The sequence below is a fragment of the Musca domestica genome, unplaced genomic scaffold (assembly GCF_030504385.1).
Source record: "Musca domestica strain aabys unplaced genomic scaffold, Musca_domestica.polishedcontigs.V.1.1 249, whole genome shotgun sequence".
In the NCBI taxonomy this organism is placed as follows: Eukaryota; Metazoa; Arthropoda; class Insecta; order Diptera; family Muscidae; genus Musca; species Musca domestica.
In genome coordinates, this window is record NW_026712276.1 from 168,287 (window position 1) to 182,512 (window position 14,226).

The window sequence follows — 14,226 nt, forward strand, 5'->3', positions numbered from 1 at the left end:
GGATTCCAACCCCATTCCCTTCTCCCAATACAAAAGTTTTGGTACCATTTAGCCAAATCTCAAACGCAGATACCATCATCAAGCTAAATATTAAACTTCAGAATTTTATCAAAATTTTGACCATTTGTTGGGGAAGTACCAGAAAGAGTGGACCTATATATCCCATCTTCACAGCAGATCTTGTGTTACTAGAAATAATGCGATGTGTGAAATATGAAGAGACCCGGATGCTTATTTCGGATTTTATAGAAGTTTTTGTTATTCAAAATTTTGACCTTTGTGGGGGAGGTACCAGAAGAAATGGTCCAATCTCTACCATCTTTTTAACAGATCTTGTGTTGATGGAAATATTGAGTTCTTCCACGTCTGAATAGAACCGAACGTTAATTTCGCGTTTTATGAGCTTCATGGATATTCAAAATTTTGACCGTTTGTAGGGGAGGTACCCGATAGATTGGACCGATATATCCCATCTTCACAGCAGTTCTTGTGGTAGTAGAAATAATGGGATGTGTGAAATATGAAGTGAATCGGATGCTTATTTTGGATTTTATAATCGTTTTGGTTATTCAAAATTTTGACCTTTTGTGGGAGAGGTAGCAGAAGGAATGACCTGATCTCTACCATCTTTATAACAGATCTTGTGTTGATGGAAATATTGAGTTGTTCCACGTCTGAATAGAACCGGATGTTAATTTCGCGTTTTATGAGCTTCATGGATACTCAAACTTTAGACACTTTGTGGGGGAGGTACTAGAAAGAGTGGACCGATATATCCCATCTTCACAGCAGTTCTTGTGGTAGTAGAAATAATAGAAAAATCGGATGCTTATTTCGGATTATATAGTAGTTTTAGTTATTCAAAATTTTGACCCTTTGTGGGAGAGGTACCAGAAGAAATGGTCCAATCTCGACCATCTTTATAACAGACCTTGCGTTGATGGAAATATTGAGATGTCTCACGTCTGAATGGAATTGGATTTAAATTTCGCGTTTTATGAGCTTCATGGATATTCAAAATTTTGACCATTTGTGGGGGAGGTACCAAAAGGCGTGGTCCGATATGTTCCATCTTCACAGCAGATCTTGTGTTAGTAGAAATAATGAGATATACCAAGTCTGGAAGGAATCAGATGTTAATTTCGCGTTTTATGAGCTTCATGGATATTCAAGATTTTGACCTATAATGGGGGAGGTACCAGAAGGAGTGGTCCGATATATTCAATCTTCACACCAGACCTTGGGTTATTAAAAATATTGAAATTCAAGAAATTTGAAGACAATCTGGTTCTTAAATCATATTTTATAAGGGTTATAATTCTTTAAAATTTTGACCCTTTTTGTGGGAGGTACTTGATGGAGTGGAGCGATATTGTCGATGTGCAAAAATAAAATATTAGGATTTGCAAAGTTGGAGCAACATCGGATTATCCTTTCTTTCTCTGTGCAGTAAAATATTTTCCTTGAAATTTTGTGGGGGAACTACCAGAAGGAGTGGTGCGATATTTTCCATCTCCGAACTCGATCTATGTTTGATAATAATATTACGATGTACCAAGTTTGGACCAAATCGAATACTTCCTTCAAGACTTATTGTGCGCACTATCCAGACGGATGGACATCGCTAAATCGACTCCAAATGTCCTGAAAGGGATTTGGTCAAAAGAGACCAAGGGTCTAAAACCCTTATTTCTTCGAGTCACGTTTTGGCCGTATCAGCTGATATTTACCCTCTCTAGCCATATGGCTGAGAGTATAAAAATTGGTCATCCACGTTTTGCTATAGGCCCCATATAACTGTATCGGCAGATTTAAGGTGATTTTAGTCACTAATTCAAACCGAATTTGCCGTAAATTGGAAGTATTTGTTCCCAGAAGGTAGGAAACATTCTTGCAGAGAACTGTCCATATATAGGCCCAAGTTTATGTATAGTCCCCATATAACTCTAGCCTCCGATATTCGGTATTTTGTTGATTTGTGTCACACGTTTCACCGGAATTGTATCAAATTTGGGTATTTGGAGTTCTTCCTCCTCCCATCGTAGAAAATCGTCTATAGAGGTCCCCTTATTCGTATAAATACCCTATATTCGGTATTTTCCGGATTTTAGCTACATTTGTCAAAAGAATTATCTCAAAGTTGGTACATATTTGGAGTTCGTAATAGACACCTTCTTCTGACAATTTTTAAATTTTTAGACACTTCAGAATATTTTTTATACCCTCCACCATAGTATGAAGGGTATATTAAATTTGTCATTCCGTTTGTAACACCTCGAAATATACATTTTAGACCCCACAAAGTATATATATATAAGTGATCAGCATGAAGTCCGTCCGACTATCCGTCTGTGGAAATCACGCTAGCTTCTGAACGAAATGAAGTAGATTGATAAATTGAAAAAAGCCCCCATATAGGGGTAACTCCCGATATTCGGTATTTTGATGACTTTAGCCACATTATTCATCGGAACTGTTTCAAATTTGGTATTTGAAGTTCGTAATGGATACTACAGCCTAAGGCAAAAAGTTGTCTGTGCAGGTCCCCGTCTTCATATAGCCCTCATATAAGGTTACCTCCCGATATTCGGTATTTTGATAATTTTAGCAATATTATTCACCGGAATTCTTTCAAATTTGGTATTTGAAGTTCGCAATGGATACTTTAGCCTAAGAAAGAAAATTGTCTGTGCAGGTCCACGTCTTCGTATGGCCCCCATATAAGGTTACCTCCCGATATTCTGTATTTTGATGATTTTAGCGACATTATGCACCGGAATTGTTTCAAATTTGGTATTTGAAGTTCGCAATAACTACTTCAGCCTAAGACAGAAATTTGTCTGTGCAGGTCCACGTCTTCGTATAGCCCTCATATAAGGGTACCTCCCGATATTCGGTGTTTTGATGATTTTAGCGACATTATTTGCCGGAATTCTTTCAAATTTGGTATTTCAAGTTCGTAATGGATACTACAGCCTATGACAGAAAATTGTCTGTTCACGTCCACGTCTTCGTATAGCCCCCATACAGTGGTACCTCCCAATATTCGGTAATTTGTTGACTTTAGCTCCATTATTCACCGATTTTTTCTTCTAAGTTTCGCATTTGAATATTCTAATGGATTATAAAAAAATTCACCTATGCAGGCCCATGTTGTCGTATTGACCGTAATATAACAGCTACATTCGGGGTATTTCTAAGATTTTAACAGAATTTTTAACGGATTTTATTGTTTATACTGAATTTTTGGATTTTTTTTTAAATTTATTAATGAATTTTGAATGATTTTTTTAAGAGATTTTAGAACAGTAATCCGGAATTGTTGATATTTGTTTTTTTATACAAAAATTCCCAATGTTATTCTGGAATATGTCGATGATTTTGCTTCCGCATTTCACTTGCCATAAATAAACATTTTTTTTTGATTATTTATAAAATTGTAAATAATTCCGAGTCGAAAAATTCTTGCCCATAGCCAGAAGATTATTTTAAAATTTTGAAAAATTTTTTTTAACTGATATCCTGACCTGTACCACCAAATTTTCAAAATTTAAAAAAAATTTCCTAATGAATAACAAATAAAAAAATCCAAATTGAAACCATATTTTCATTTTGGAACACAACCTACATCATTATTTCCCTCCGAGGGACTCCATGATTTCTTTTTGTCCATATCCTTGGAGCCACAGCAACCCATGTTGATTTTTTTTTTCGTTCTTTATTTTCCACTCGTTAAAATTTCGAAAAATAAATATTTTCCTTTCAATATTTGCAATTGCCACAATTATTAATTAAATTATTTGCAATTTTGTTATTATTATTGCTATTTGTGTTGTCTCGAGATTTCACTTTCAAAGCTTCGGCGAACGTACGGAACGTAACTGAATTTTTTTCATAAGAAAAACCGCAACTTCACCTCAAAAACCTCAACGATTTGTGTGTAAGTGTTCTTAATGCGGTCTTTTTGTTGTTGTTGTATTTGCTCCATTCATTTGTTGTTAATGTACAACAATAACAGAAGATAAAGTAAATAATAAATTGGCAAAAAAAAAAAAACGACACCAACAACAACAATGTACTTGTTGTGCATATATACAAGTCATATTTTTTTATCAGAAAGCAACAACAAAAAACAACAGAATTTTTCAATACAAACCGAACAATTCATCCAGACGCAACACAGCACCATATGAGTAATAAGACATTGTCCGGACATGTTCTTTCAGGAAAACAAAAAAAATAAGTCATATTTTTATTTTTATATATATTTTGAAAAAAAAAACTGATAATTGCTATAAGGAGAAAGGGAGAGAGAGCGCGAGCAAGAGAGAGAGAGTGAGTTTGGTGCAATTACTGTTTTATATGCACTCCCAAATTAGAGTTGCCAGATATTTTAGCCAAAGAAGATAGCCTTTTTTATAACCACAACCATATGTCTAGAGAAGGTATATAATATTTGATACGGCCAAAACGTGCCTCATCCTCAAATCCGTTTCAGGACATTTGGTGCGCACGATTTTTTTATGAGGGAAATTGAGAGAATAAATCATTCATTATAAAGAATTATTTTAAAGGACCTTCAGATCAAAATTCCAGGCTGTATAAGTGATCTTCAGATTAAAACTCATAATTTTTTTTATGAGGGACACCAGATCTGACATCTTGTAATTTTTAGAGTATTTTTTTATTTTTTTTTTTTTTTTTTGAGAAAACTTTTAATTAAAATTCTGACATTTTTTAAAAAGAAATGTTTGAAGCTCATAAAACATCTCAATATTTTCATCAACACAAGATCTGTTATAATGAAGGTAGAAATCAGACCATTTCTTCTGGTAATGTGTGCCCCCACAAGGGATTAAAGTTTTGAATAACCAAAACGATTATGAAATCCGAAATAAGTATTCGGTTTACTTCATATTTCTCACATCTCATTATTTCTACTAACACAAGATCTGATGTGAAGATGGTACTTCCCCCCCCAAAGGGTTCAAAAGTTTGAAAAAAAAAAAAAGAAAACAAAACGCTCATAAAACTCGAAATGAGCATTCAACTCTCAATTTTTTTTAAAGGAAAAGTCAGAGTAATAATCTTTAATTTTTAAGAATTATTTTATGGGTCCTTCAGATCAAAATTCCAGGATATTCAGCAAATTTTTAAGGTTTTTTTAAGGGAGCTTCAACTCATGATTTTTTATGAGGGAAATTCAGAGAATAAATCATTCATTATAAAGAATTATTTTAAAGGACCTTCAGATTAAAACTCATGACTTTTTTATGAGGGATCCCAGATCTCATATCCTGCAATTCTTAAATATTTTTTTTATTTTGTGAAAACTTTCGATTAAAAAAGTCTTCAGATCGAAAATTCAGTATGAATATTCAGTAAATTTTTAAGGATTTTATAAGGGACCTTCAGAGCAAAAGTCATGATTTTATATGAGGTAACCCAGATTACATATCCGACAATTTTTTTAAGATTTTTTTTTTGAGAAAACATTCGATTAAAATATTCTGGAATTTTCAAAAAAAAATTAAAGGAATGTGAAGATGGGATATATCGGCGCACTCTTTCTGGTACTTCCCCCCGAAAGGGTTCAAAATTTTGAAAAAAAAAAAAAAAAAACGCTCATACTCAAACATTCAACTCTCAATTTTTTAAAGGAAAATTCAGAGCAATAGTCTTTAATTTTTAAGAATTATTTTAAGTGGGACCTTCAGATCAAAATTCCAGGCTGTATATTCAGCAAATTTTTAAGAATTTTACAAGGGATCTTCAGATTACAAATCATGATTTTTTTTATTAGGGACCCCAGGATTCACGTCCTGTAATTTTTAAAGTTTTTTTTTTTTTTTTGAGAAAACTTAAACTTAAAATTCTGGCATTTTTTAAAAAGAAATGTTTGGAGCAATAATCATTAATTTTAAAGAATATTTTTTGGGGATATTCGGATCGAAAATCCAAGGACCTTCAGAATAAGTCATGAAGTCATGATTTATATGAGGTAACCCAAATTAGATATCCGACAATTTTTTTAAGATTTTTTCGTTAAAAAAATTCTGAATTTTTGGAAAAAAAAATTAAGAATTAATTTAAGGGACCTTGAGATCAATATTCTAGGATATCCAGCATATTTTTAAGGTTTTTTTTAAGGGAGCTTCAGATTAAAAGCCATTATTTTTTTCATGAGGGAAATTGAGAGAATAAATCATTAATTTTAAAGAATTATTTTAAAGGACCTTCAGATCAAAATTCCAGGCTGTATATTCAGCAAATTTTTAAGAATTTTACTGGGATCTTCAGATTAAAACTCATGTTTTTTTATGAGGGACCCCAGATCTGACATCCTGTTTTTTTTTTTTTTTTTTTTTTTTTTTTTTTTTTGAGAAAACTTTCAATTAAAATTCTGGCATTTTTTAAAAAGAAATGTTTGGAACAATAATTATTAATTTTAAAGAATATTTTTAAGGGATCTTCAGATCGAAAATCCAGTATGTATATTCAGCAAATTTTTAAGGATTTTATAAGGGACCTTCAGAGGAAAAGTCATGATTTATATAAGATAGACAGACAGATTACAAATCCGAAAATTTTTTTAAAATTTTTTCGTTAAAAAAATTCTGCATTTTTCAAAAAAAAAAAAAAAAAAAATTAAGAATTATTTGAGGGGCCTTCAGATCAAAATTCCAGGATATTCAGCAAAATTTTAAGGGAGCTTCAGATCAAAACTCATGATTTTTTTATGAGGGAAATTCAGAGAATAAATCATTCATTTTAAAGAATTATTTTAAAGGACCTTCAGATCGAAATTCAGGCTGTATATTCAGACAATTTTTAAGAATTTTACTAGAGATCTTCAGATTAAAACTCAGATCTGACATCCTGTATTTTTTTTTTTTTTTTTTTGAGAAATCTTTTGATTAGAGTTCTGGCATTTTTTAAAAAGAAATGTTTAGAGCAATAATCATTAATTTTAAAGAACAATTTTAAGGGAGCTTCAGATCGAAATTCCAGTATGTATATACAGCAAATTTTTAAGGATTTTATAAGGACCTTCAGAGCTAAAGTCATGATTTATATGAGGTAACCCAGATTTTTTTGAGAAAACATTCGATTAAAATATTCATTTTTCAAAAAAAAATCAACAATTTGTAAGAATTTTTAATTCCAGAATGTATATTCAGAATTTTTTAGTGCTTTCATAAAGGACCTTCAGATAATAACTCTTGATTTTTTAATCAGGGGCCCAGTTTACATATCCTGCAATTTTTTAAGATTGTTTTTTTAAGAAAACTTTGGAATACAATTCTGTTTTTTTTTTTTTTTTTTTTTTTCTAAGGGTCTTCAGATCAAAATTCTGAATTTTTTAAAGTTCGATTTGAAGTTCGAATTTGAAGGGCATTCAGATCAAAGTTCATGAATTTTTGAGGGACTCTCGAATTCAACTTTTGAATTTTTCAAGGATTTTTTAAGGTTTTCGTCTCCCGATTATTTCCACTTAGAAAAAATAACCCATTATAACTTAAATGAAAACAAACAAGGACTTGAAGAGTGCGTTAGATTACTTCCCATTAGAAAAAATACTCCATCAAAATCAAAATAAAACAATTTACCTGGTGAAGCTGGAAATTTGTCCTGAAGTAATAATGCCTCTAAAATGTATGTCAAAAATGGTCCAAAAATTTTTTTGAGGGCCCTTCATGAGTTATCATCATCGATTTTTTTACAGGAGATTTCCTAAGGATTTAGACCATCTCTGACATTTTTTTTTTATAATTTTTTTCTGAGAGTCATTTAGATTTGTAATACTTGAGGAGACCGTCTCGTAAAAAATATCAAATTTTTAAAAAATCTTCACGTCAAAGTTCCTTAATTTTTAAGGGGATCAACTCTCGAATAATTCTCCTTAAAAAATGGAAATAATAAAAAAAATAGTGAATATTGTTCCTTAAATGTAGATTCCCCCAAAATCGAACAGTGTGGCTTGTTTGTTCGGGATACCGTAGTATTTTGTTGTTGCAAAATGGTCTGGCTTTATCCCTTTATTGTTGTTTTTATAAAAACAACGTTTGTTTATTAGTGGAGAACGATGGTAATGTTTACCAGGGGGTAAGGCAGGGAATACCTAGGTTTCGGAAAGAGCCACCAATCCTCATCAGTTCCCTTGTTTTTGTCTGGGATATTCTCCCCAGAAGTTATTTTAAAAATAACTTCTATGACAAAAAACATTTTTTACCCAAGTGACGAGATCGTAAGCTCAATAGAAGAGGAACCAAAGAATTAAATAAAACTAAAATTCTCTTGGAAAGTCTTCTAAATCTTACAACCGCACTTATAAACATTTACATCTTTCTCCACTTGTTATGCTTTCGTTCAGCCTGAACGAAGTAGCATAACCATGTAAGTTGGTTTTGTCTGTTACAACAAAAACCCCTTCGTCGACCGTGCCTTGTCTATTAATAGAACAGTGTGGCTTGTTTGTTCGGGATACCGTAGTATTTTGTTGTTGCAAAATGGTCTGGCTTTATCCCTTTATTGTTGTTTTTATATCTATCCCAAAAATTTCTTATGATTTGGAGGGACCAATAACAGCAATCACCACCGTTTTTTAGGAAAATATTGGGAGAGTTCAGATCATTTTCCGTCCATTTTTATGATTTTTATACCCTCCACCATACTATGGAGGGTATATTAATTTTGTCATTCCGTTTGTAACTCCTCGAAATACTCACGTCAGACCCAACAAAGTATATATATTCTTGATCAGCGTAAAATTCTAAGACGATTTAGCCATGTCCGTCTGTCTGTCTGTGTGTCTGTCTGTCTGTTGTAATCACGCTATCTTTCGAACAAATTGAGATAGAAGGCTAAAATTTTGCACACATGTATATTTTGCCAGTAGGCAGGTTAAGTTCGTAAATGGGTTATGTAGGTCCAAGTTTTCATATAGCCCCCATATAACGGTAACTCTCGATATTCGGTATTTTGATGATTTTAGCGACATTATTTAACGGAACCGTTCCAAATTTGGTATTTGAAGTTCGTAATGGATACTACATCCTAAGTCAAAAAATGAGCCATGTAGGTCCACGTCTTCCTATAGCCCCCACATACCGTACCTCCCCCGATATTCGGTATTTTGATGATTTTAGCGACATTATTTAACGGAACCGTTCCAAATTTGGTATTTGAAGTTCGTAATAGATACTGCAGCAGAAAACAGAAAATGGACCATGTAGGTCCACGTCTTCGTATAGGCCCCATATACCGTACCCACCGATATTCAGTATTTTGATGATTTTAGCGACATTATTTACCGGGATTGTTTTAAATTTCGCATTTGAAGTTCGTAATGGATACTTCAGCCCATGCCAGAAAATTGTCTGTGCAGGTCCACGTCTTCGTATAGCCCCCATATAACGGTACCCCCTATATTCGGTATTTTTATGATTTTAGCTACATTATAAACAAATTTTTCTTCAAGTTTCGCATTTAAATGTTGTAATAACTTATGACAAAAGTTGCCTATGCAGGTATACGTCGTCGTATAGACATTCGGTATTTTTAAGATTTTAACAGAATTTTAAAGGATTTTTTTATTTTATTTATTTATTTATTTTATTTTTTTTTTTTTTAGAAATTGCCAAATTAGTACCAAATGGTGGAGGGTATTAAAAGTTCGGCCCGGCCGAACTAACAGCTTTTTTACTTGTTTTTACTTTAGATTAAATTTCTTGAAAAGATCCAAAGGTTGATTCGTTTTTTATGATTTTCTAAGACCTTCGGACCATTAATCATTAAAAAAGAGGCCTTGAAGGAGCCGTCAGATAAAAATGTTGGCCTTTTAAGTAACTTTTTGAGGACCTTCAGACCAATGAGGGACTTTAAACCGTCAACTAAATTAGTGATTTTTAAGGACCTTTCAGATTCTTGATATTTTTTTTCGATTTTTTTTTTTTTTTTTTTTTTTTGAAGTCCCAATGAGCGACTATGAGCCGTCAACTAATTTAGTGATTTTTAAGGACCTTTCAGATGCTTAATATATATTTTTTTTTTTTGAAGAGTATATTTAAGAGTCTTCCGATCAAAATGATTGAATTATATAGGCAATTTTGCGAAGGACTTTAGTTTAAATTCCTAGAGACGATATAAGAATTTTTTTAGGGATCTTCAACAGCATTCTTTAAAGATTTTCCATTTTCCGTGGATTTTTTTTATGATTTTCTGAGAGTCCTTCAGACCTTCGGAAATCATTGAAAAAGAGATTCCTCGAAGAAATCTTCAGATAAAAATGTTAAATTTTTTATATAATTTTTTGAGGAATCTTCAAGTCAAAATTTTCTAAATCTTTTAAAGGATTGTCGAATGAAATTCCTGTTATTTTTTTTATAAGAAATTCTCTCCACGTCCAAATTAATATTCTGCAATTTTTCAAGTAGATTTTTTTATGGAACCTACGGATTAAATTTCCTTGAAGTGTTTGAGGAATTTTATATATTTTTTCTGAATTCTTCTACAGAAGATATTCATCTCGAAAATTTTCTCCCTGGTCGTTCTTATCCAAAAAATTGCAGGAAAATTAGTCAGGAATTCGACAACTCTATTTCCATATTTCGATTTTCAATACATAGAGAATTTACATAGATCTGCATAGATGACTGACTTACTCTCCATGGCATGTGCGGCATGGAACCTACGGATTAAAATCCTTTAAGTGTTTGAGGAATTTTATATATTTTTCCTGAATTTTACTAAGGAAGATATTCATCGCGTAAATTATCCAAAAAATTGCTGGAAAACTAGTCAGGAATTTGACAACTGTATCTCCATATATGGATTTGCAAAAAAAAAAAGAGAATCTACCTTGCTCCATAGATGACTGACTTACTCTCCATGGCATGTGCGACATAAACAGACAAGGTGTTGGTTTGTTTGTTTATTTGTTTTTTTTTTTCAATATTTGTCAAAATTCCACATCAAACTCAATTATTTATAGGTTATGGCCGATGACACCGAACGCCCAACCCAACCAACATTCCTATCTTAATTGCTCACAAGTGACTGTGTGTGTGTGTGTGTCAGAGCTTTTATTCATTCATTTATTGTGGGCACTTTGTCAGTGTTGTTCTCTCCTATTAATAAATTGGAGGTCATCAACAGTTGGTTTATTGCGATTACACGAACAAAAGGATTTTTGCGCGTTTTCTCTTTTTTATAATTTTACAACCTTCTTTTGGAAACGCACGAGCCGTTATCAGGGAATTTGAAATTATTTTTAAACTCAAAATAAATGCAAGGGCATAATTTCATGGCTCCCTGGGGGGAGCCTTCTTAAATATTCATCTGGGATCACATTGTTGTTCTTGTAGAATTTTAAATCAAAAATCAGGATCAAAAATTTTCCACAGGCCCCGGAATTTTTTGTACCCTTTCAAATCTCCCTTCCTTGATATTCGGTTGACTTTAAGTTTCTTTAAAATGATTTCCAACTAATTTTGAATCTTATCAGTATGTTCTCACTGAATTGACATGAATGATTGCTGCATGGCCCGTGTGAAATTTCAAATCAAATCTTTTATGAATTGTGGGTATTATCTGAAATACCATTGATTGAATTGGGGTTTCTTGTGTGACATCAGTGGGAAAAAATAAATATTATTGATTTTTTTTTTTCTAAAAAAAAGTACACTAAGTTAGACTTAAGGTCATCGAACAACAGAAATCGGCATATATAATATTTTTGAGTAAAAATATCACTATTAACATGAAAACCTATATTATCGGGTTCTTTTTGATATACTACCAAATTGGTGTCAAAATCTCCCTCAAAACATTATTTTAGAGGGATGGTGTCAAAGGGAAAAATACTCTACACTAAATTTGACTTAAGGGCACCACGCACGATAAGTCGGTATATATAATATTTGTGAATAAAATAGCAGTACTAAAAAAGAAACATATTTTTGGGCTCAAATTGATAAGTTTTCGAATTGGTGTCAAAATCTCCCTCAAAACATTATTTTAGAGGGATGGTGTCAATGGAAATTATGTTCCGCATAAAATTTCACTATAAGCCTCCATACAACATAAATCGGAATGTATAATATTTTAATACAAAAATAACGGTTTTAAAATCACTATTAGCAGTTTAGGGTTAATTTTGTATGTTTATACTTCTCACCCAAATATCTCTTTAAGACCTAAGTTTAGGGCATTGGTGTCAAGGGAAATTGTGTTCCGCATAAAATTTCAATATAAGTCTCGGAACAACCGAAATCGGTATATATAATTGTTTTCAAGACAATATTGTAATCAAAATTGAAATGTAAATTTTCTGGTATATTTTTTGTTTGGTTACAGAAATAGAGGCAAAATCGACTTAAATTCTCCAATTTTTCGGGATGGTGTCAAAGGGAAAAATACTCTACACTAAATTTGACTTAAGGTCACCGCGCACAATAAGTCGGTATATATAATATTTTTGAATAAAATAGCGGTACTAACATAGAAACTTACATTTTTAGGCTCAAATCGATAAGTTTTTGAACTGGTGTCAAAATCTCCCTCAAAACATTTTAGAGGTTTGGTGTTAATGGAAATTGTGTTCGGCATAAAATGTCACTATAAGCCTTCATACAACATAAATCGGTATATATAATATTTCAATACAAAAATAACGGTTTTAAAATCACTATTTCCAGTTTTGGCTCAATTTGGTATGTTTATACTTTTCACCCAAAAATCACTTTAAAACCTCCTTTTAGAGCCTAGGTGTCAATGGAAATTGTGTTCCGCACAAAATTTCACTATACCACTCCAAACAACAGAAATCGGTATATATAATTGTTTTCAAGAAAATTTTGTAATCAAAATTGAAATATAACATTTTTGTTAAATTTTTTGTTAGGTTACAGAAATAGAGGCAAAATCGACTTAAATTCTCCAATTCTTCGGGATGGTGTAAAGAAGAAAAATATTCTACACTAAATTTCAGTTAAGGCCACCGAGCACCATAAGACGGTATATATAATATTTTTGAATAAAATAGCGGTACTCACATATAAACTTATATTTTTGGTCTCAAATTGATAAGTTTTCGAAATGGTGTCAAAATCTTCCCCAAAACTTTATTTTAGAGGGATGGTGCCAATGGAAATTGTGTTCCGCATAAAATTTCTTTATAAGCCTCCATACAACATAAATCGGTATATATAATAGATTCCAAGAAAATAATGGTATCAAATTGATGATATAAAATTGTTGACTATTTTTTTTTTGCAATACAACCGAAATGGGTCAAAATCTTCAACAGTTCTACATTTTTTCAGGGTAGTGTAGAAGGGAAAAAAATTCTGTACAAAATTTGACTTTAGGTCCCAGAACAACCGGAATCGGTATATATAATATTATAAAAAAATATTTAAAAAAAAATTCTTTATCTTTTCTTCTTTTATTTGCGATATAAAACATCATCTTCTTAAAATAGTTTCATTTGTTTATTAAAATAATTTAATTATATCTTATCTAAACTCATTTGACTTTTATAAATTATGGCTGCCATATCACCGAAACGTTCATTTTCAAAGATATTCAAATTTAAATCAATTTTTGATACGGAGGCACCATCATCGCCATCACTTGCCATGGAGTGGTTTTTCGAACTGGGGGAATTTTCAGCAACAGGGTCTATTTGTTTGGGATCACTTGCTGTAATTGTCACTTTTGGCGGAGCCTAAAAAATTTTTTGATTTATTTGTAAAATTGATTTGAAAATTTATTTATCAAACTACGCACTGTTACAACGGTGTCTTCTTTTTGAAAATTCTCATTGACCCTACCGGCTGTCCATGATTTTACCGACTGTGTGTCTTGCGCTTTTCGGCAACAGCAACAACAACAAAAACGGCATTTTAAATTCATTATTGTAAATATCAATCTAATTGAAATCACTTTTGATCAGTTCTATGGCGATTTTAATACTACCATATTTGATATATTTATCGGCTGATAGTGGCCGGTCTGATTATGGCATGGCTTATTTTTACACTAGACCACAAAAAGAAATGCCCAAAAATATATTTAAAAAAAAATTGTATGAATTTCAATATTCTATTTGATTTCCAACACAAATTCACATGTGTATATTTAGATTATAATTTAATTTTAATTAAATAATAAATAAATATTCAAAACTCACTGTTGTTTAGTGTGATTGGTTAGTTATCTCTC

General features: G+C 31.9%; 2 protein-coding genes across 4 annotated transcripts in view; one reads left to right on the forward strand and one right to left on the reverse strand.

Annotated features, from left to right (window-relative positions):
- Positions 1-14,226, forward strand: part of LOC101892060 (nuclear RNA export factor 1) — a 56,661-nt gene that overhangs the window by 26,918 nt on the left and 15,517 nt on the right. The window lies entirely within an intron of this gene.
- Positions 13,429-14,053, reverse strand: LOC105262107 (uncharacterized). The gene is made up of 2 exons (XM_011296037.3): positions 13,792-14,053; positions 13,429-13,729 (listed from the first exon to the last, which is right to left on the reverse strand). Exons 1-2 carry the CDS (start codon positions 13,915-13,917, stop codon positions 13,511-13,513), a joined length of 345 nt encoding a protein of 114 aa, XP_011294339.2. The 5' UTR covers positions 13,918-14,053; the 3' UTR covers positions 13,429-13,510.